The sequence below is a fragment of the Nannospalax galili genome, unplaced genomic scaffold (genome assembly GCF_000622305.1).
Source record: "Nannospalax galili isolate Female #2095 unplaced genomic scaffold, S.galili_v1.0 scaffold957, whole genome shotgun sequence".
NCBI classification, from domain to species: Eukaryota; Metazoa; Chordata; class Mammalia; order Rodentia; family Spalacidae; genus Nannospalax; species Nannospalax galili.
Genome location: NW_008340047.1, coordinates 1,242,597 through 1,265,690, shown reverse-complemented (window position 1 = coordinate 1,265,690; position 23,094 = coordinate 1,242,597). Strand labels below are relative to the sequence as shown.

At 51.0% G+C, this 23,094-nt stretch overlaps 1 protein-coding gene across 1 annotated transcript in view; it reads left to right on the top strand.

Moving 5' to 3' along the window:
- Nlrc5 (NLR family CARD domain containing 5) overlaps positions 1–23,094 on the top strand; it is a 79,348-nt gene that overhangs the window by 25,021 nt on the left and 31,233 nt on the right. The window contains exons 2-21 of the mRNA XM_029564416.1: positions 1,869–1,981; positions 4,075–4,381; positions 5,209–5,268; positions 6,127–6,195; positions 7,197–8,865; positions 10,834–10,917; positions 11,059–11,142; positions 12,619–12,702; positions 12,812–12,901; positions 13,652–13,705; positions 13,871–13,936; positions 14,337–14,420; positions 16,072–16,155; positions 16,999–17,088; positions 18,017–18,085; positions 18,941–19,009; positions 19,734–19,826; positions 20,196–20,279; positions 21,695–21,784; positions 22,515–22,559. Coding sequence (XP_029420276.1) covers positions 4,087–4,381; positions 5,209–5,268; positions 6,127–6,195; positions 7,197–8,865; positions 10,834–10,917; positions 11,059–11,142; positions 12,619–12,702; positions 12,812–12,901; positions 13,652–13,705; positions 13,871–13,936; positions 14,337–14,420; positions 16,072–16,155; positions 16,999–17,088; positions 18,017–18,085; positions 18,941–19,009; positions 19,734–19,826; positions 20,196–20,279; positions 21,695–21,784; positions 22,515–22,559 — 3,263 coding nt within the window. The 5' untranslated portion in view covers positions 1,869–1,981; positions 4,075–4,086. The remainder of the gene's footprint in view (positions 1–1,868; positions 1,982–4,074; positions 4,382–5,208; positions 5,269–6,126; positions 6,196–7,196; positions 8,866–10,833; positions 10,918–11,058; positions 11,143–12,618; positions 12,703–12,811; positions 12,902–13,651; positions 13,706–13,870; positions 13,937–14,336; positions 14,421–16,071; positions 16,156–16,998; positions 17,089–18,016; positions 18,086–18,940; positions 19,010–19,733; positions 19,827–20,195; positions 20,280–21,694; positions 21,785–22,514; positions 22,560–23,094) is intronic.

Sequence of the window (23,094 nt, the reverse complement as noted above, 5' to 3'; positions counted from 1 at the left end):
GGTTCCTGTAGTTATGTCTGGATACATATTCACTTATCAGGATTTGGTTCTGGAATCCACATATGAGGGAGAACATACATCGATTTTTTTTTTTCTGACTCTGTTACTTCACTTAGTATAACAGTTTCTAGTTCCATCCATTTACTCGCAAAGTTTCATGATTTCATTTTTCTTTACCTGAAGAAGCCAGGAAAATGGAAAGGAACCATGGGGAAGGGAGTAAAAAGGAAGAAGGATCCTAAGAAAGGGGGATGAGACCAGTGTTATCAAGGGGTGTGCTGGATAGCTTTAGTTGTCAACTTGACATACCTCATTAGAGAGAACATCAGATGAGGAATTGTCGCCATTGGACTGGCCTGTGGCCTGTGGGACATTTTCTTGATTATTGAGTGATGTGGGAGGGCCCAGTCCACTGTGGCCTGTACTGCTGCTGGACACATAGTCCTGTATTGTATAAGAAAGTAGGCTGAATATGGGCCAGAGGAGCAAGCCAGTAAGCAGCATTCCTCCATGGTCTGTGCTCCAGGTTCCTGTCCTGACTTCCTGCTTCAGCTTCCCATGATGATGGCTGTGCTGTAATCCAAATAAACCCATTCCTCACCAAATTGGTTTTAGTCAGTGTTTTTGTCACAGCAATAGAAAGCTAGCTATGATTGAAAGGGGGGAAAAGGGGAAAGGGGTACTTTAGCTGGGGAAGGAAGAGAGAGGATATGGGTGTGTGGTGTGTGTGTGTGTGTGTGTGTGTGTGTGTGTGTGTGTGTGGTGTGTAATAGCTATATATCAAGAAACACAGTGTCAGACAGGAGAAACCAGTCTTCAATTTATTGGTGAGTATTGTCCAAGAGACTCCCACACCTATATCTTTTAGGCTTTTGCCAATGTTTTCTTCTAACAGTTTTAGAGTTTTTAAGGCTTTACATTGATATCTTTGATCTATTTGGAATTGCCTTTTGTGCAGGGTGAAAGATAGGGGTTTACTTTCATTCTTCTACAGGTAGAGATCCAGTTTTGCCAGCACCATTTGCTGAACATGCTGTCTTTCCTCCAGTGAATGTTCTTGGCCCCTTTGTCAAATATCAGGTGGCTGAAATTGCATTTATTCATATTTGGGTCTTCAGTTTTGTTCCATTGATCTATGGGTCTATTTTTGTGCCAGTGCCATGTTTTTATGACTACAGCTCTGTAATACAGCTTAGAATATGGTATAGTAATCCCCCCAGCAGCAGGTTTTTGTCTTAGTCACTTCAAGATGCGGTTAGTCACTTTAAGATACTTTAACAGGAGCCGGGCGTGGTAGCCCACGCCTTTAACCCCAACACTCGGGAGACAGAGGCAGGCAGATCTCTGTGAGTTCAAGGCCAGCCTGGTCTACATAGTGAGTTACAGGACAGCTGGGCTACAGGGAGACCCTGTCTCAAAAAGACCGAAAAAAAAAAAAAAAAAGAAAGAAAGAAAAACTATAAAGTAATAAATGAGGCTGCAGGTGCCAACTTGGGGTCTGTGGGGGGCAGAGGCTGACCTGGGATTTTGGGGGACAAAGGTTGGCACCCAACAGTGGACTGGTCCATTTGAATGAATGAGCCAGGATCCATCTGTGGAATTGATGTGTGATACCGAGGCTCTGAGTTAGAGGAAGAAGTGGGGTATCCTCTGTTCCTTGTGTGACAGGAAGTGGCACCAATGAGACTGGGCTATGACAACCCTAGACACATTTATAGAGCTGTCTGGGGAAGAACTCAACTGACATGTGAAGGTCAGGGAACCCAAGGCATCTCTGCGGGCGGAGGCTGGGGCCAGAGTCCTTGCCACGGGAAGGTTCCTCTTGGGTTTGCAAAAGTGGGAGAGCATCGTCTCTTCTCTCTCCTTAGAGACTGAAGTATGGAAACAGCCTGTAGACTGCAAGGCAGAAGACAAGGCCCAGATACCCATGAGACCCTCTCCGTGGGAATGCTGAAACATCTATCATGATACAAGAATCCAGGTAGGCATCCTCCCTCCGTTTCCTGCCTTTGCTTTTCTTACCCTCCCATTTTTCTCCATCCTCCTATGGCCAAGGTTGCTTCCCCAACCATGCCTTGGCACCAGTCAGCTGCACCCTTTTGTTTCCATGGATGGAAGTCAAGAGTGGACATAGAGTTTAGTGTGGGTGTCCCAGGCCCTAGAGTGCCAGTGATTGCTGAGCAAGACTGACAAACTCAGAGCTTACAGCTCCATGCCCTGACAATTCAAGGCTTATGTCTCTAAGCTTTAGAAGCAAGGGACTTATAGCTCTAGGTGCTGTATGAAGGAGCTTATGGCTCTGGGCTTGGTCTCTGCAGCCAGGGGCTCAGAAGCTGGTATAACCTTGGGCAGCTGGGGTAACCCTCCTCTCTCAGTGGTATCTGTGGTTGGTGTCAGTGTTACAGCTCTGAACCTTGGGTGTCAGACATATGGCTTTCACAGTGGCTAGTGTTGCAGTCCCTGGGCCTCAGGCATCAGGACACTTGAAGTTAAAAGCAGCCAGTGTTATCTCTCCTGGACCTTGGGTATCCAGACCCACAGGCCTCAGGGCTTCTCAGGTTCCTGGAACTCTTCTGGTAACAAGGACCCACAATCCTTCTTTTTGGCTCTTCACAGGCTTCAACCCTCTCTCTGCTTCTACAGTCCTCTGTCGCCTCTGCTGCCTTTGCTCCCTGCCATCCCTGCCCCCAGCCTCTGTCTGGAACTCATCAGTGACCTTCGCATTACTCCTGTCACAGTTGCTGCCTCTACCGCCAAGGCACCTGCTGCCACCTTCACCTCCACCCGGCTGCCACCATCTCCTCTCTGTGCTAATGGCCTAGTCCTCTCCACCCACGAAACACACCACAAATAGTTAGGAAGAGAGCACTCTGGGGGAGTCAGGGGCCGCACAAGAAGGTGTCTCCCCACTGACTCAAAAAGCTAGCAGAGCACAGTGCTCAGAAGAGAGAGGCAGGTGAATCTCTGTGAGATTGAGGCTAGCCTGGTCTAAGTGAGCTCCAGGCCAGCAGGGGCTACAGGGAGACACTGTCTTCAAAATAAAACAAAAAAAGTAAAAGCAACCTGTTATCTATCCAAACACAAGCTTTCTGTGGAGTCACCAGGGAAACATTCCTGGACTGTTGACCCATTCCTGTTACCCCCTCTCCTGAGTGAGAATAGCCATAGGGCAAGCAGGGTGGTGGCTAGAGTTCTCTGGAGTCTGTGGTGGCTGAGGCCAGTGCAAATTATCTGAAGTCGTGACTGGAGCAGGGCCTCTTGCAGCAGGATTCAGGACACAGTGAACAGCTGGAAGGCCCCACCAGACACTGGATGTGCTGACACTCAGATCTCGGGCTTCCCAGCTTCCGGGACTGTGAGTGGTAAATGTCACCCAGTCTATGATATCCTGTTACCGCATCTTGAAGTGACTAAGACAAACCTGCTTGTGACCACGGCACCCAACAAAAACAACAACAACAACAACAAAAAACCCTCAAAGTTGATATGTTGGAGACAAAGCTACTTAAAGTACTTTGAATATTCCAGAGCACTTGATGCAATGACAGGAACAGCTATTTGGAGAAAAAAAAAAAGAGAGAGATAGGACAAGGAGCTATAAGATATAAATATTCTGCTCTTGCCATTTTGTAAGGCTGTCCGGAGCCACAGGATTTATGTCCGGATGTGGACTTTCAGACACAGCCATGAATGAGGGGGCGCCCGCTTGTCTCCTGGGTCCAGTCCCATTCCTTGTCTTGGCGCCCCAGACACCTGGGAGCCACCACTACTTCCGATCCTTTGCATCCAGACCAACCCAGTTCCTTCTCCTGGTCCCCAGGAGCCCTCTGGGGACCTCCCTCTGCTTCCCTGGGCTGCACAGCCCACCAGCCTGTTTCCTGGATGCAGGGGCTGAGCTCTTGGCCTGGGGCCACGACTGCTTCCTGATCCCTTGCATCCAGATGGACCCAGCTTACCAGACCCTCAGCTCACCTGTCCCCCAAGCCCCAGTTCACTTATCCCAGTCTACTGCCCCTAGCCTACCTGCTCCCAGCTTACCTACCCTAGCTAACCTACCTCTCCCAATCTCTACAGGGCTGGCTTCTAATGGATGCTGACAGCCTCCATCTGGGCACTAGGAATCTATGGGCCTGGCTTGTAAGGCTGCTGAGCAAACACCAAGAATGGCTGAACACCAAGATGAAGTTCTTTCTCCCTACCATGGACCTGGGCTTCAGCAATGAGGTCCCGGACCCTGAGCAGAGAGTCATCCAGCAGCTTAGCAAGCTGCACGCCCAGGGCCTAGCCACCTGGCAGTCGTTCATCTATGGCCTATGCATGGAGCTGGAGGTGCCTCTGGATCTGGAGGTGCCGCTGCTGAGTATCTGGGGCCAAGAAGATGGTAAGAGCCCATGTGGGGAGTACAAAGCAGCCAACCTAGCCCTGTGCCCTGTAGAGCTATGGCACACCCAGGAACCTACCTGACCACACAGATGTAGTGAAGCCAACCATTTCAAATACCCACAGTGTAATTGGAGCAGTGATAGGGAGACCTCAACCTCTCCCAACAAGCAAGCAGGTTTATTGCTCCATTCAGCGGGCATTGCTTGGGCGCCTGCTTGCACAGCACTGAGGAGGAACAGGAGACACTGAGGGGCAATGGAGTCCTTGGATAGAAAGTGGAACTTGGGGCCGGAGAGGTGGCTCAGCAGTTAAAGAGCACTGGCAGAGGACCTGAGTTCAGTTCCCAGCACACGTATGATAGCCAACAACCATCCACAACTCCAGTTCCAAGGAATCCAACTCACTCTTTTGGTCTCTGTGGGCACGTGGTGCACGTGATGCACTTACATACATGCAGGCAAACATATACACAAAAAATCAAAATAAATAAATGAAAAGAATTTTAAAAGAAAGTGAGAACTCAACCAAGAGCTCTACCAGTTGTGGGTGCGGGGACACACACACATATGTACACATGTACAGATAGCACATGGATACAAATGTGTGGAAATGGATCTGCACTGACTTGTACATATACACATACACTGCTGCCCATCACTGCCCGCAGGACTCACCACCAGCTTCCCCAGCAGGGGTCAGCTTTATTTCTATGGAAGCTATGGTTGAGCCTCAAGTAGATACCAACTAGAGCTGCCCAGGTACCCCACAGCCCATGTACTTCATCCAGCATCCCCAAGGCATGATGTACTCTTCCCTGTCTTGCAGAATTCTCCACCCAGCTAGAAGCTGGTGAGGAGAGCCAGCCTGGATCTCAATTCCACCCTGGTGAGGCCTGGGACTGGGGGTTGGGGGGCTAGGTCCTGGGAGGATGGGGGTGCAGGCTTAGCTGCAAAATGCCTACCTTAAGATGAAGGAAGCTCAGGACTGGAGAGATGCCTTAGCAATTAAGAGTACTGGCTGTTCTTCCAGAGGACCTGGGTTCAGTTCCCAGCACCCACATGGTGGCTAACAACCATTCAGAACTCCAGTTCCATGGGATCTTATGCTGTCTTCTGACCTCTGCAGGCATTGCATATCATAGGTACACTTACATACATGCAGGCAAAAACACTCATACACATAAAATAAATCTAAAATAAATTTTAAAGAAAAGATGGAGGAAGCTGGTATGTGGTGGCTTAAGTAACAGCCATTTCCTCCTCTGCACATGAAGCACACCCCACTTCCTCCAACTTTGCCCCACTGCCCATTACCAGAGGATCCCCGTCAGATGCTACCCAGGGAACCTGCTCTCATATTTCTATCCTTACTTCAGGGAACTGTGGAAAGGTGATACTCCATGACAGCTATGCACATGGATGTGGGACAGATTATAGACTCAGACAAGCCAGCGGAAGCTTGACTCTCACAGTCATGTCTCCATAGCCTGGTCCTTCCCTGGTAGACATAGTGCTTGGAATGCCCAGCTGTGAGCCTGCTCTCCACATGCTGGGTGGGAAACCCCAGGTCCAGAGGCTGCAGCTCCTCAGCAAGTCTATGGAAATAGCCTTTACCAACCACTTTCTCACAGTCCTGGAGTGTCACATGCTTTTCTGCCTGGGTCTTTTTGTAGAATAGAGCACCCCCAAAGGTGTTTCCTGAACACCCAGTTACTCCTCCATCCCCTTCCTTCTCTCTTTCCAGGCCTCAAGCGCTCTCATCAGAGCTGTGGGTCCTCACCCTGCCGGAAGCACTGCAGGAAACAGCAGCTAGGTGGGTTATGGGGAGCAGGATAAGAACTTGGTTGTCTTGAGACCTGTCACAGATAGATCCTGGGCCTTGTTTATAACTGGAAAGTCTCTGGAGCCCAGTGGCTTGTCTTCAAGCTTCCAGGAGAGAAAGATTGAAAGTTCTAGATGAGCAGAGGAAAAGATTGGATGTTTCAGGGACAGCCTTGATGTCTGGGCTCTTTCAAGGACACACTGTCCTCAAGATTATGGAGTCCCAGGGTGGTAACTGGCATGATCTCAGGTCTGGGTCCTTCGTGGCCAGGTTGGGGTAAATGGGAATGGGGATGATGAGGGTGCCTGGGAGAACCCCTAGGTACAGAGCCCATGGGGACACAGGGCACTGAGGCCAGACCATGGGAAAAAGGAGACAGGGAACCTCACTCATTCTCCAAAATGGTCCTTGACCTGGCCTCCACATGCACATACACTCCCGCAACCATGGGCACAGCCAGAAGATTCTCATCTCTACAAAATAGACTACTACCTCAGTCCTTCTTGGGGGTGAGGGGAATTGAGTCTTTTTAATGACCTGGGAAGGAAGAGATTAACACTTGGCATGGCAGGAACCTAGTTCCCATAATCTGATTGACCAGTGTGAAGCTCACAGGTTCTTAGGGCTCACTCTTGAGGGAGGGACATAGAGCATGCCTATGTCACCAGAAGAGGCTATTTCAGTATGAGGTTGCAAAGCAAGTGCCTTCCCAAGCTAATTGAAAAGTACACTACCTGCATTGCCCCAGAACACAGAGGCATGACCCATGTGACCTCCCTCGGTAGTGGCTACAGGGCCTGTGCTGCTGTGGAACCACTCCCTCTGGGAACTTGGGTAGCCTAAGAACCCCACTGTGACTTGCCACCTTCCCCCGTGCACACACTACTGGGGTTAGAGGCTATCAGCAACCTCATCATGCAGTCTTAGTATGTTCATGGAGTATGATGGAGTTTGGGGGCCCTGTCTTCATGCCATTGTTGTATCCCTTGCAGAGTTGGCCAGGAAGTACCTACAGCTCCTGAAGACCTTTGCCCAGCAGCGTTATGGTGGCAAATGCCTTGGGCCAGAGCATACCCTCACCTCCCAACAGGCCTTCATTCCCCCTATCCTGCAGTGGAGCAAGGCCACAGCACCCTTGGATGCTCGGGAAGGAGCCTCTATGGGGGACCCTGGGGCAGCAGATGACATTGACATGAGCATCCAAGATCTCTTCAACTTCAAGGCCCATAAGGGCCCACGAGTGACAGTACTCCTAGGGAAGGCTGGCATGGGCAAGACCATGCTGGCCTATCAGCTCTGCCGGAAGTGGGCTGACGGCCAGCTAGACAACTTCCAGGCCTTGTTCCTTTATGAATTCCGCCAACTCAACATGATTACACATTTGCTTACATTGCCTCAGCTCCTTTTTGATCTGTACCTAAGCCCGGAATCAGGCCCTGACGCTGTCTTCCAGTACCTGGAGGAAAATGCCTGTCAAGTCCTACTGATCTTTGATGGACTGGATGAGGCTGTTGACCCCTGTTCTAGTAACAAGTCTGTGGGTGCTGACAGTGTAGGGTCAGCCCTCACTCTCTTCTCAGACCTTTGCCGTGGGACCCTCCTGCCAGGCTGCTGGGTGATGGCCACCTCCCGTCCCGGGAAGCTGCCCACATGTGTGCCCACAGAGGCAGCTATGGTGTACATGTGGGGCTTTGATGGACTGAGGGTAGAGAAGTATGTCAGCCACTTCTTCAGTGATCTACCGTCACAGAAGTTGGCCCTGGCAGAGATGAGAACCAATGAGCGTCTCTGGGGCATGTGTGCAGTACCTGCGCTATGCAGGGTCGCCTGCCTCTGCCTCCACCATCTGCTTCCTGGAAGCTCCCCAGGCCAGTCTGCGGCTCTCCTGGCCACCATGACCCAGCTCTATCTACAGATGGTACTAACCTTTGGCTCCCACAGAACTGCCACATCCTTGTTGGACCTAGGAAAGGTAGCCCTGAGAGGACTGGACACTGGGAAGGTTATCTTCTCTGCAGAAGATATCCCTCCTCCCCTGATGGCCTTTGGTGCTGCCCACAGCCTGCTGACCTCCTTCTGCATCTGCACCACCCCTGAGCACCAAGAGACAGGCTATGCCTTTGCCCACCTCAGCCTGCAGGAGTTTTTAGCTGCCCTGTATCTGATGGCTAGTGACAGCGTGGACAAAGATACACTCATCCACTATGTCGCTCTCAATTCCCACTGGGTATTGAGGACCAAAGCTAGACTGGGCCTCTCGGACCATCTCTCTACCTTTCTGGCAGGCCTGGCATCCCACAACTGCTGTCAGTTCCTCAGCCACCTGGCTCAGCGGAATGAAGCCTGGGTGAGCTCCAGGCAGGCTGCTGTTGTCCAGGTGCTGAGGAAGTTGGCCACCCGCAAGCATACTGGGCCAAAGGTAGTAGAGTTGTGTCACTGTGTGGCTGAGACCCAGGAGCCAGAGTTGGCCAGACTCATTGCCCAAAACCTCCCTTTCCAATTCTCCTTCCACAATTTCCCACTGACCCGTGCAGACCTGGCCTCACTGGCCAGCATCCTGGAACAGAGGGCTAGCCCCATCCACCTGGATTTTGATGGTTGCCCACTGGAGCCCTACTGCCCTGAGGTTCTGGTAGGCTGTGGCCAGGTGGAAAATCTCAGGTGAGTCAGGGCAGAGGAAGGCTAGGGAGGGTTGTGGAGGGCATTGGGCTTTGGGAGAGTGGTTGCCAACCAGCCTGCCAGAGAGACTGGATTCATGTCTTAGCTATCAGAAAAAGAATGGTCCTATCCCTGCCGAGTGTGTAATATAGGTGGGGAAGCTCTGTGCCTCAGTCTGGTCTCCGGAGTCTAGTTGTACCTTCTTGCCTGTGACTTCCTGACTCTTGTACTATCTCTGGCATTCATGGACTGGAGTCTCGGATCTAGGCTGTGCTACTCTCCGGTGTTATGTAACCTCCCTCGGCATTTCTCCATCCCTGTAATGAGTTTATAAGTCAGGGAGCCTTCCTGAGAATGAGATGGGATAATGTATGGCAGATTCCTCTCAGTATGGATTATGGCCCAGAGCCAAGGCTCCGTGTCTGTATCAGAGAAGGAACAAGGCTTTGGTCCCAAAGCAATCCTCTGCAGATATAGAGGACGAAGTCCCCTAGGATTGTATGTCTCTGTCATGGAAGTGTCAGAGGTAGGTGGTCCAAGTTGGTAGATGGCTCTGCTCCATGTGGTCACACAGGGACCCATGTTTTCCCACTCTTGCTCCAGCATCCCTTCAGGTGTCCCAGCTGCTGGATCAAAGCTGGGTCATGAGTGTCCCTATACCCCGGCTCCTTGGAGGAAGGGAAAGGGTGACCATGGAAGAATGTGTTGTGGTTGTCCTCTTCCTCCCCTCTCCCTCCTCTTCTTCCTCCCCTCCTATTCCCCCTCCTGTCCCTCCTCCCTTTTCCTTCTCCTCCTTCAAATCAACACCACAGTTTATTTGTAAACACGTTATATGTGTCAGTAGTCTGACAACACTTTATACATTTCAGTGTATAATATTAGCTTCATAACTAAGCAGTCTGCTTTTTTGTGTTACAGTTTTGTTACTTAAATGGGCTGGAGCCTTTAAAGGCTAAGGCTAACAACCAAAATGTTAACAGAAGCTATTTAAAACACTGAACATAAAAAAAGGTACATTAACATAGAGAAAACAAAATAATCATGTAAAAGAAACAAATATTCCTTTCCCCCATAAAAAGCAAATGCAAAATCACTTGATTTTTGTTGTTGTTGTGTTTTGTTTTGTTTCGTTTTATTGGATAAAGGGTCTTACTGTACCCCTAGCTGGTCTGCAATTCAATATGTACACCAAGCTTGGCCTCAATTTCACAGAGATCTTCCTGCTTCTGCCTCCTGAGTACTGGAATCAAAGGCATGCATCACCACGCCTGGCCTAATTATATGTTTTTAAAAAGAAAAACATTAAGGAAATTAGATCTTATTTTTTAATCATCCAAAGTTGAGTTTCTTTAGACCTATTAGGTGAAGTTGTAACCTCTGCTAAATTCAGTGGCCATTTTGACAATTAGCTCTTTTTAGTTGTTACTGTTTCTAAAGAGTGTTTGCTGGGGCTGAGAAGGTGGCTCAGTGGATAAGAGTGCTTGCTGTCAAAGCAAGAGGACCTGGATTCAAATCCCCAGCACGCCTATAAAAGCTGGGCGTAGCCATTCAAGCTATGCCTGATCCCAGCATTAGGAGGCAAAGACAGCAGATCCTAGGAGCTCACTGGCCAGCCAGTCTAGGCAAAACAGTAAACTTCAGGTTAGTGAGAGACCCTGTCTCAAAAAAATGGTGAGGAGTGATAAAGACACTCAACATCTTCCGCTTCCACATGTGTGCATGGTACACACCACACACAAAGGATATTTGCTTGCCATGGTCTAAACTACATATAACTATATTTCTATGAAGTGGAGAATGAATTTGATAGATGAGGGAGTCAGTGCAGTGACCTGTACTTGTTGCCACCCCAACAACTACAGTGAAGACTATTACTATTATATCAAGCCCCATCTCTCAGAGGATGGGGAGCTGACGAGCACTAAGCCCTGCCCAGCACTGACCCTTGACCACTCTGCTTCTCTCCTGCAGCTTTAAGAGCAGGAAGTGTGGAGACACCTTTGTAGAGGCCCTGTGCAGGAGCTTGCCAACCATGGGGAGCCTGCAGACACTGGGGTGAGCCAGGGCTTGTGACCAAGAAAGATCTTCAAGTGTGAATGCCTGGCACACTCCTCCCCACTTGTCAATGCAGATGGATTCCTGTCCAGCCTCCTTCCCCAACCCCATTCCTCCCCACCATCTTTGCTTGCCCTGTAGGTTAACAGGAAGTAAGATCACTGCCCGAGGCATCAGCTACCTGGTGCAGGCTTTGCCGCTCTGTTCCAAGCTAGAGGAGATCAGGTGAGTGATATTCTGGGTCATTTCCCAGCTTTCAGGACACCGCTAGGTGTCCTGCATGAGGGGCTGCATCAGAGACTGACCAGCAAAGACTCAGAGACTAAGACATCTGCCCAAAACCAAGATGGGTTAAATCCCAAAGAAATCCTCCCAGATCCTGCAGCAGGGTAAATATTCTGGGCCACCTTGGAGGATCATGGATTTTGAGGCTCACTTTCCTCCTTCAGTGACCCTAGGAGAAGGGATTACAGTATCTATGCAGAAAGCAGCTACCATTGGTACCAGAGATGCATACGCCACACACCTTCACTTGGGTATGCACTTGTACAGAAGCACACACTCACCTACTCAAGACTGTCATATGCCTGTTCACAGATGTGCACATATGTGGCATACATAGACACACTTAGATGCAGCACACATTGGATGAGCACATCTGTACAATGTACGCCTTCCCTGTATCTGGAACTGATTACTCCAGAGAGAGGTGGGGTCAGGGACCCTCCTCTTCAATCTCATATGGATCCTTCCTGAGATTCAGAAAAGGAGCCCCTGGGTTCAGGCAGGTTCTTCCTAACACTAAGATACAGCACTTACTGAGTTGAACATAAGCGGGACAATTCCTCCTGTGGTCTCATCTGAGTGCCTTTGGACAGGGGTCACTCAGGTTGGAACAAAAGTTTGAACTATTGATCCTGCTGAAACTTTCTTTCCTAGTTACTGAGAGTGACCTTAATCTTTGCCTCCATCACCCTTCTTTTATTTACTATTTTAATTTTATGTGTATGAGTGTATTGCCTGCACGTATGTGAGTGTACCCATGTCATGCAATGCCGCGGAGGTCAGAAGAGGGCTTCAGATTCCCCTGGAACTGGAGTTAAGGATGGTCCATAGCCACCATGTGCTGGGAATCAAACCTGGGTCCTCTGCAAGAGCAGTCAGTGCTCTTAACCACTGAGCCATCTCTCCAGCCCCTTTTTTATTTTTTAACTTTCCTCCTGTTGCTCTCAATCAGTCTCACACCCCTCAGTTGATCTGTCCCTCTAGCTGGGAACACAGGCAGGGGCAGTGAGGTCTGAGAGGACTGTGCTTGTCCTGGGCTCTGGTGAGACTGGAAGCAAGAGTCTCCAGCATCCCAGAGACTTCGCTCCTCCTCTGAGGGCTAGGAGATGCTGACCAGCTTGGACTTGGGCACACTGCAGACCCGGCCCTGGGAGCAGGCCTCCTTATTCTACTTCATAAGACTTTCACAATCTGTCGTCTAGATCCCTTGGGTTTCCAGGCAGAAAGTCTCCAACAAGGGCAGAAGTGTGACCCAGAGAGGCCCTTGCCTCCTTGCTGGATGACTAGGATCAAGTGGCCCATTTTTTCTGAGCCCATGTCTCCCATGAGGGTGACCATGACTGTCACTCATCATCACCTGGGGCTTCCAAATGCCCATCCCCACAGCTGAGGGCTTTGGTCTTTGTCTCCCTGCAGTTTGCAGGATAACCAACTCAAGGACCCAGAGGTGCTGAGCCTTGCAGAGCTTCTCCCTTGCCTGCCACAGCTCCGGAAGCTTGAGTAAGTGGTCTTTCCTCCCAGCCAAGCTCCTCTCCTGTCCTGAGGCACACCCTCTTTGCAGACCATAGGAAGGGAACCCACCCCTGATGCTTTTGACACAATCATGCAGCCTGAGCCGAAACAGCTTCTCCGTGTCAACCCTATTGTCCTTGGTGAAGGTGGCCACCACGTGTCCTACTGTCAGGAAGCTGCAGGTCAGGTGAGCAGAAGGAATGGGATCCTGGCCTTCAAGGTCTTGAGAAACAGGGAAGGATGGGAGGAGGTCCTTAGCCTACAAGAACTGTGTTTGCATGCCAGAGCCAGTTTAATTTAGAACTGTGACTCTAGAACCTTGCTCAAGTCTAATGCTTAATAAATAGTGAATGGATGGATGGGTGGATGGATGAGTAAATCTCTGAAGTACAGGTGTAGTAGCTAAATTAATAATTAGCTGCCTGCCGCTCTCCGTGGTGCTGAAGCATGGTTGTGGGTTTGGATTGCTGTATGGGTGTGAAGCTTCCTAATCTTAAATGATTATAACTTATACAATTATAGTTATACAAATATAACTCCCATTAAAAAACCCTCAAAGGGCATGGTGGCATGTGTTTGTAATGCCAGAGTGCAGGAGGATCAGGAGTCTAAGGCTAGATTTGGATACATAGGGAGTTCAAGGCCAGCCTGGTTTACTTTAAATCCTGTCTTAAGAACAAAACAAAACAAAACCCAAAATAAAACCCCAACCAAACACTCTCTTTGCAAGCAGTGGTGTAAGATTTTACAGCCTGAGTTGGAGAGCTTTTGCCAGTTGTCTTATGTTTCTGCGTCAATTAGGAAATGAGCTTTCCTTGGGTGACTGGAGCAAGTAGGGTGACCAACTGGAGCAAGTAGGGTGACCAACTGAAGCAGTAGGGGTGACGTGCTGGCTTCTGGGTTCCTGGGTTTCATGGATTTGTGTCTGACTCTTTAGGGAATCGGACCTCCTCTTCCTTCTTTCCCCGCTCACAGAGACAATTGAACCAGGGTAAGAAACTGGGGAGATTTCTGTGGAGTTGACTCAACATGGGAGTGTGTGTGTTTGAGGGGGGGGTGCTACAGAGTCTTCAGCCCCTAGAAGCCAATAGAAGATGTTTCAGTCCATTGGGACTGGCTCCTGAGCCCAGACCACTGTGTGATCTGTTCTTTCTAGAGCTTCAAGCCTACAGGACAAAGACAGCCTGTGGAAGGAAGGACAGGGTCAAAGCCTAGCACTCAGGTACCTCAGTGGGGCCCACTGCCCTCACAAAGGGAAAGCAAGAAGGGAGGGAAAAGGAGAAAGCAGATGGAGGGGCAGGGGAAAGGCACACGTAAGCAGTGGTAGTAACAACAGTTGAATGAGCTCTTGTGAGCCCTTGTTGCATGTGGGTCTCTGTGTTCAGAGTTTCATGTCTAGGGCCTCATGGGAAGCCTTTCGGAAGCCCTATGAATGATACATATTACTCCACTTTAGTAGAGGAGGAAACTGAGTCACAGGCAGATTAAGACCTTGCTCAAGGTCACTCCACTATTGAGAGGCATACAGACCCCAGATCTGTATCCTCAAGACTCCCTGACTCAGAACTAGAGAGAACATATTTTGTTCCCTTGAGACCCTCTGTCTTCTACCCTTATTCCAGGCTCCAGAAATGTCAGCTCAGGGTCCATGATGCAGAGGCCCTGGTGGAACTGTTCCAGAAAGGCCCCCAGCTGGAGGAGGTGGAGTGAGTATCCTGGGAAGCGGGAAACTGAGGCAGGAACCAGGGGGAGGCTGGGAAGAGCAGACAAGGCCTCATCTTTGTGTGGGTGGTGCAGTGACAGCAGGCTGACTCCTGAAGGATTTGGGGACAGTCATTAAAGAAACAGTCATAACGCTATGCAGCATTGTCCCGTGTGGGGTGCTCAGCTAGGGGCTGTTATGCACATGGTATTTTATCCTCTCATTTCTGTGATGCTAGTCTGTCTATACCCACATTTTATAGAGAAGGAAATGAAGACAGGGGTCAATTTGCTCAAGGTCACATAGGAATATTCTGGGCTGATGCTCCCACCCCATCCTTATGACCATTGCCACCTCATCCATGACCATCAGTAGAGTGGGGTTCTCTTTGCACCTGGATGACCCATTCTTTACGGGCTAGAGAAGTTCCATGATGCCTGGATCCTGAGCAGGGCTGGAGGACTGGTAGTGTTTTTGCCATGTGATAAGAAGGGAGCCCGACCAGGACAGTCCCAGAAGTCCTCTAAAGGGCATGAAAGTGGAGTGATGGATGTTTGAAGTGTTTGGGGGTGAGTTGGCCCCACCCTGGAGTGAAATAGATAGGCTAAGGGCTGCCTTGCTGATCAATTGTTGGTCTGTGACTGTCTCAATGGTAGATCCAGGAACACTATTTGAAGACATGGAATATTTCTAGCCACTTGGCCACCACTGAGCCTGTCCTGGTTCCTTAAGTTGCAGCACCAACCCCACCCCACCTGTTTAGATAGATAAAAACCCTCCTAGTTCCCTTGCTGTCCCCTATTGTCAGTCCAACTTCAATAGCTCTCACACCTAGCCCCTTTCTTCAGCTCTCTTGTTAGAACCTCCTCATCTCTCACCTGGTGATCCCATCAGCTTCCGGGTCACTGGTTCCCTGCTTCCATGTCAGTCACCTCTTCCTAATAGAATAAACTAAACTGTCTCACTGCTGCCTGTGCCCTTTACTCCCTCCCACTACTCAGGAAAATCCCAAATCCCCCAATCCTATGGGGCTCAGAAGCTTTCCCCATCCTCCCCCCCCCGCCTCCCCATTGCCTCCACTCAGTCTTTAGACTAAACACACTGGCTTCCTCTGAGTGCTGGTATGGACTATGCCACATGGCCTTTGAATGTACTATTCCCACTACCAGGGAATACACTCCACAACCCCCTCACGTCTCTCCCCTACTGTTTACCTGTGGAACTCCTAGAGGTTTCTAGCAAGTAGTTCAAACATCAAGAAAGCCTCCCTCACTCCCAGGCTGAGTCAGATGACCCCAAAATCATGAAGTTTATCACAAGGAGCAAGTGTGCATATTATAGCATATAAGAATAATCATGAGTGGGGCCTTCAAGTCAGGCTTCTTGGATTCAAACCCAAGCCTACCCTTGAGCAAGACCCTTAAGGGCTCTGTGTCTCAGTTTACTCGGCAGTAAGATGAAGATATTCTAGTGCCTGCTCATAGGACTATGAGGATTAAACATGCCACACTTGTAGATGCGCCAAGACCATTGGCAGATGTAGAACATGCAGCCTGTCCCTCCTAGTTAGCATAAGGTTCATTTGTAGGAGTGAGGCTCCGACTAAAGTCAGGGAGGGCCTGCATGAGTGAGGGCCCATGACCCTTCTGTCTTAGTCTCTCAGGAAACTATCTGGAAGATGAAGGCTGTCGACTCATGGCAGAGGCTGCATCACAGCTGCACATTGCCCGGAAACTGGAGTGAGTTGCACACCCCACTCTTGACTCTCCATACCCTGGAGACCCTGTTCTGGTCCCTGCCCACCCCAGGTCCCCACACATAGTCAGCAGTAGTGGCCCTGATCCACCCAGCTTTCTCCCTCACCAAAGTAGGGAGGTTGACCCTAGCTTGCTCTTGCCTCTGCCCTGAGCCACTAGTATCCTCGTTGTCCAACTCCTTGCCGTGGATAACATGTCCACGGCACATCTGGCTCACAAACCAGGTCATGAAACAGCTCCAGGAGGCAGGGGTGTTGCACTGGGCAGAGCTGAGGTACCAAGTAGGTGGATGCTGGGCTGTTAAGTCAAGGGGTTAGGGGAGAAAGTCCTGTGTTAGGCTGGGGTGCAGGCGTAGGCTGTTAGGGTGGTGAAACAAGAAGGCGGGGTATGCTGTGGTATGGAACTGGGGCAGACATGGTGTTTGGGTGGGCTGTGGTGGTGTTGGGGTCTTAGGGTAACATTTGGGTTGGATAGGGACTAGAGATTGGTGAAAGTAGTTTGGGGCTTCAGCTTTGGCTGTGAGACCTCTGGGCCTCAGTTTCTCCATTTGTGAAATGGAGTTAAATGAGACTGTGTGTGCCTCAAACCCTTGACACAGAGAATGCTGTCAGCACTCCATAGATGACAGTTATTTCATAGACCAGGAAACTTAGTCTTGGAGAGGTGAAAACCCTGGAGCAGTTCTTATGGATTGAGCCCTTTGGGGGACCCTGGTTGGGGAATGATGACAGCCAACAAGCTTCTGAGCCATAATGAGGGGGCTAGAGCTTCCTGGGGCCATGGATCTTGGTGACTGCTGATACCACCTCCCCCTCCTCTCCACAGCCTCAGCGACAATGGGCTCTCTGGAACTGGGATGGCCTACGTGTTGAGGGCCATGGGCTCGTGTGGGATGCTGGCAGAGCTGTACATCAGGTGGGAGCCCCCACCAGCCACTGTCACCGCACTTGAGCCTCGAACCCCTAGCCCTGAGCTCAGGGCCTTCATATCACGCTCTCTGAAGGCCTCTGAATTCTTTCTGGTCTCATGCCTTCAGACCCCTAGAGGTTGTTGCTGGGGCCCTGCACAGCCCCCTTTCCAGCTCTGACATCAGTATAGCCACTGCTGATCCCATGGGTCTCCCTTAGAGAGCTGCCTGGGGCTGGAAGCAGTAGTAGCAGAAGCTGAGGTGCCCTCTCCAGCTTCTCGCCTCAGCTGAGACAAACAGTGCAATGCCCTCTGTGTGACCAGCTCCTGTGGGATCAGGCTGGATCCTGTCCCCTTCAGTTTCCTTCAGTCCTTTTCTGGCTTCTCCTGAGAGCAATCTCCCAGGATGCCAAGTGACATTTGATCTCCTGCTTCCCTGGCCCACCCTCAAGTCTGTGTCTATTCAGTACAGGGAGCTGAGGATAGGTGTGAATTAATGTCAATAGTCACTGCTTTATAGGAAGCCTCAGTCTTGGCTCTTAGCTACATGGGAGGCTCCTGTTTTATGAACCCCTCAAGGAGCAAGAGAAAACCAGATTCACCCACAAGGTAGATTAGGTTCTTCAGTCACAGTCATCACAGTGATGTGCTTCAGGTCTTGGGGAACAGCACCCACACACAGCCCAAAGTGCTACGAGCACCCGGAGCAGAGAGGGCACACTTCAGCCTAAAACATAAACCAGGGAGAAGACAGAATCTGAAATACCTGTAACAGGAAGCTTCAAGCCCCAGAGCCTTAGAGGAGGTCATGGGAAGAGGCTTAGCTAGGGCAGGATGGTACCTTGGGAACGCCCCGCCCATCCCCAACAGGGTTAAATGAAGACACAAGCAACGAGGATGGTAACCTCTGTCCCTTGTTCCTCTCTTCTGTCTCCAGCCTGCTGAGCAATACGGTGGTACTCACATTTGCTTATGAGTCAAGGGAGCAGGAGGGGAGCTGGAAGAGGTAGGGGCCCAGTATCCACTGCACACCTCTCAGGGATGGGGCCACACCCTCCCTGACCCACGGAGACCTTGACAAGAATATACAAAGGGAGGCTGGGATGTAGCTCAGTTGATAGAGTGCTTACCTAGCATGTATGAAGTCCTGGGCCCAGTTCCCAACACTGCACAGGTATAGTGGTACACATAAGATGCATGAGACAAGAAATGAACTCACCAAGGAACAGGAAGTGAACAGGCTTGGCCAGGGGCACAGCTTTGAAGATGAAGGAGCAGACAGCAGACTGCAGAGAACCCTGAGACGTAGGATGTGGCTACAGGCCACTTCACGCTGACCTTCAGTCTAAACCCAGATTGTGGCCTAGCTGGCCTGGAGCTCTGATTTGGTCAGAACTTCTGGTTTCCTTTGGTACAAGGATCCTTCAAGGGGTGTTGACCTCCCTCCCTCATGTGACTTCCAACACGTGGGCCAAGGCTCAGCTCTGCACCTTGGTGTCTGTCTACCCAGGAGCTCTTGCAGAGTCTGAACTTTGAAGGCTGGTTGGAGGTGGAGCTAACAACTCTCCCATACCTGATGATGATGATGATGATAATGATAATAATGGTGGTGGTGGTGGTGAGAGCAACCAGGGTTAACTGGGCATTTGCTACATGTGCAGCCAGTGCTAGATTAAGACAACTCATGTATGCCACATTACCTGAGGGAGAGGCCAGTGTTCTGTTCCAGGTCATATACCAGGCCAAAGTCCCAATGACCCTGGCAGAGCACAAAAGTTGAAAGGTGGACAGTGATGCTGGGGGTGGGCTATGGAGCCAGGGGTAAGTGCGCTCAGCCTGGACTTGCCATGTGTCTCTTCAGGGCACCATTGCTTGTCAGCCGCACACCCCCTGTGGCCTCTGAGCTGTCACTGAGCTCTCGAAGGATCAGGTATAGTAATGGTCTCCAGCCCCTCACATCCTCACCCCTAAGCCTCAAGGCTCAATCTCATAGGCTCTCTGGGGGACACCATGGCCTGCTGTGTCACCAAGTTGTGACCTGGCATCTGCTTGTTACATAGTCCTCCCCTCAGCCAGAGCAGCCCCACCTTGTAATTCCCCAAGCCCTGGACACAGAAGGGCTGGAAGAGGGAGGCCCCTGCATGGAGATGAGAAGAGCCTTGGGCCCCTGATTCCTGATCCTGGACTTCGGCCTGAACTCAGTCAGCCCTGCATGTTCCCAACACTCTTCCCTTTGCTTCTCTGTGTGTCTGTCTGTCTGGAGCCTTTCAGTGTGGCCCCTAGTCTTATCTCTCCTCCTTGGTCTTTTTTTCTCTCACTGTCTCTGTTTCTCTTTATCTGTGCCTCTCTTTCTAGTCTATCTCTATCTCTCCATCCATCTATCTCTATCCATCTCTCTCGGTCTCTACCTATCTCTCTGTCTCTCCCTGTCTCTGTCTCTCTTTCCTCTTGAGTGTCTCTTTTCCTCTCATTCCCAGCCATCCTTCCCGCTGTCTTAGGTATACGGTGTGTCACCTCCTGCCTCCCCTCTATCTCAGTGCCATATGCTGCAATCCTGCCCATTGACCTCTCTGCCTGGATCTGGGGGAGGCTGCCTGTCCCCTGGGTGCAGTGTTGGGTGGACCCTGGAGGACTGTGGATCTTGCCCCTTGCAGGCTGACAAGCTGTGACCTCCAGGCCAAGCACACAGAGAAGCTCTGTGAGGCACTGAGAGCCAGTTGCTACCTCAACCACCTGGGTCATCTTGAGTGAGTGTCAGCATCCAGAAAGATGATGGAGGGGTCGGGGCCCCTTGGCGGGAGAGTGAGTGTAGGTGTCTTGCTTTGTTTTTATTTTTCTCTGTTGATGTCAGGGACCCTACAGAGACCTGGGCAGGATAGTAACTTTCTCCCCAAATACACATCTCACATGGGTACCCTTTGCAGTCAATCCTGGCTTCTAGAAGACCACTGCTCTTGGAAAAAAGCCTGGGAGAAACCCACCCCCACTGCCTCATGTGTGACATGTGCTGAGACTTGGCCTAGCACCTAGGCTGTCCCAGGAGCAGCCAGGTAACAGCACTGCTGTGGAATCAGAACCCATTCTGCCCTCACTAACCTTTTCTTCTTCCCTTCCAGCCTATCAGACAATGCTCTGGGGGATGAAGGAGTGGCCCTGCTGGCCCAGCAGCTCCCAAGCCTGGGTCCCCTGCAGTCCTTGAAGTAAGCAGTCCACCCTCAAGACCTCTGGGTTGCCCTCAGTGGAGGGGGCCATTCTGAGTCTTCTTGCTTCCCTCCTGGGTACATTAAAGATGCAACCAGAAAATGCACATGAAACCCCCTTCTTAGGGCTGAGTTCACATGGGCAAGTGCTTAACAAGGGCAGTGACTGGTGCTCTGCTCATCTCAGCCAGACTAAACACTGACTCATCTCAAAGAGAGACTCCATGTTCCAACTTCTGGCTCCTCAAGGCCTTTCCCACATGGCCTCTATGTCTCTCCACAGGCTCCCAGGGGGCCAGACCACCTGGGCAAACACAGGAATGTGAAGGGTTCTGTGGTACACATGGTGGAAGTGTGGGGGTGCATTGGGTGACAAACAGTTGCAGCAGCCATTCTGGTCCCTGGTTATAGAAAGGGACAGCTTGATGAAACCTGGGCTGGCTAGGCAGAGAGGGTTTATACTGGAAAGGACACCAAGGGTGGTGTCTAGAGCAACCCAAATGTCCAAGCACCTGGTAGACAGACAGGAGGTGTCTAGTATGGGAAGAAACAAGATTCCCCACTCTGCCTGCAGCAGACCCAAGTTCCTAGACTCTAAAAGTCTCCGGTGTTCTTGGATCCCACGTCTCTCTCCTGTTCCCATGCTTTCCCAGGAAGAAATAAGAGGAGCCTGGGTGAGAGGCTCAAGGTCCTGGGTTCCAGGTTGTCTCTGCTATCTATGTGTGGCCTTGGGCAAGTTGTATCACATCTCTGATCCCCTGGTATGTCCGTAAATCCCTAAACAGTGGATGTCGGTCACTGCTTATGGCAATAAGCTCTAGAGTAAGTGCTGGGGCCCAAGGCCTCTTCCTGTGTGAACAGTGTGTTCAGGAAAGGGGGTGACCTCTAATCCTGCTGGGGGGCTTTCCTTTGCAGACAAATGACATGCAGATTGAGTTTGTAGGTATGTCCTTGCAAGTGGCATTCTTAACAGCTACATTCCTGAGTGGCAGGTGCCTATGAGGGGCACGCTGGGCCTGGAAAGTGGGACGTTAAATGGCAAATGAAAAAGATGCCCGACAGGTAAACAGAGATCATGAGCAAAGGGAAAGCTTTGTGCTTGCTTCAGCACAGGAGCCCCCCCATTTTTATCTTGCCCTGAGCCCTACTCCTTCTTGATCAGGTCCAGAGGTAGAGCCCAGCTTTGGCCTGCTTAGAGAGTGAGGGAAGCTCTGAGTTCCAGCCTCAGCTCTAACACCAACATAGCTTGTCACCTTGGGCGAGCCCCTGCCTGTCTGGCCTCCATCTCCTCAGCTGTGTAGTGAAGTTGGAGGGTTTTTATGGGCTCCGTCACTGGCTGTCAGGAACACCCCTATCTTGCCTCTATGCTCTGAGTCCTGGGTGGCTTCTGCCATTGTCACCTTTGTGGTTTCCAGCCTCAGCAAGAATGGCTTGTCCCTGAATGCCGTGTTTGGCTTGGTCCAGTGCATGTCTTCCCTGTCATGGATGTTCCACCTGGATGTCAGGTGGGTGACCTCCCTGCTCCCAGCCCCTCCCCTCATCAGCTCCTGCTGGAGCCCATCCTCTGCCAGATCACCTCAGGTCACCCCTCAGGGCCTCAGCTGGTACCAGGTGTAGTCAACAGGTGCTAGGAGTTCATGAAATAAATGAATGAATGAAAAGTAGGACCCATGCCCCCAGAAATTCACATTTCTCCAAATTCTCCATGGTGCAAAGTCTGTCACCCCTCGGGATTGTCCTCAGATACTCCTAAGTAAGCTGGGAGCTGGCTGTGGCCTTGGGGGTTGGGGATCAGGGACTTGCCCTAATTGTGAGGTCTCCAGAGCTGATGAGGCTGGAAGGGAAGACATCAGCCAGCCCACAGCCCTGGGTCCCTTGATGCAGAACGCCTTGATTGTAGATGGGCTCTGCTATACTTCCCATTTTCTGAGAATCCTCAAGAACAGAGGTGTCCAGGCAGGTGGACCAGAGGGGGCTGCTTTGGAGCTGTGCAGCTGGAAGCATGTCCCTAGACTTGTTGCTGCTTCGGTGTCTGAAGCCTGTCTTCCTTCCCTGCTTCGCCATGAGAGGGCGCTGAGATAACGGACCATGTTTCCTGGAGGGTCTTGGATAACCACAGCTGTCGTTAGAGCCATTGTCGTTAGTCACTGAGGGAGTAGGCCACCCCTGGTCCCCAGGCCTTCCTGAGAAGGGACCCTTGGCCTCTTATCAGCCAGCTGCCTCCTGTTCTTTCAGCTTGGAGAGTGAGCACATCCTCCTACGAGGAGCATGGACAGGCAGGTGAGGAGGGGAGCTCTGGGTCAGTGGACTAGCCCATGGCTCTGGTCCCCACTTCCTGTGGGTGCCCCCATCCCAAACTGACCCTGTCGCCCAAAAGCGACTCCTGAGGTCTGGTGTTTCTTCTGGGGCGGCTGCATCATCTAGTCTGTAAGCAGCTGTGACGCCAGCACCTTAAGCCAATTTAGAATTTTGCAGATGCTCCCAGATGCCCCCTAGTGGCTACAGACCTCTGGGCCTTGTCCCTGGAGGCTGTCCTCAGGTGCTTAAGGAGGGGCCAGCTGGGCAGTGGCTCTCACACCACAGCTAATGTGCCAGACAGTCAGAAGCCAGCCTGGCCTCAGGTCAGGCGGTCTTGCTTCCCCAAACTAGGATTTTTGTGGCCTCTGAAGCCAAAAGAACTGGGACACAGGGAGTCAGACGTCATGGGATGGCTGAGTCGGTGGTCAAGGGAGGGGCTCCATCCTCACACCACTCACCTGGTCAGGAGCTGCCCACCTAGACAGATGTGAATACTGACTTTCCTCGCCCCATCTTC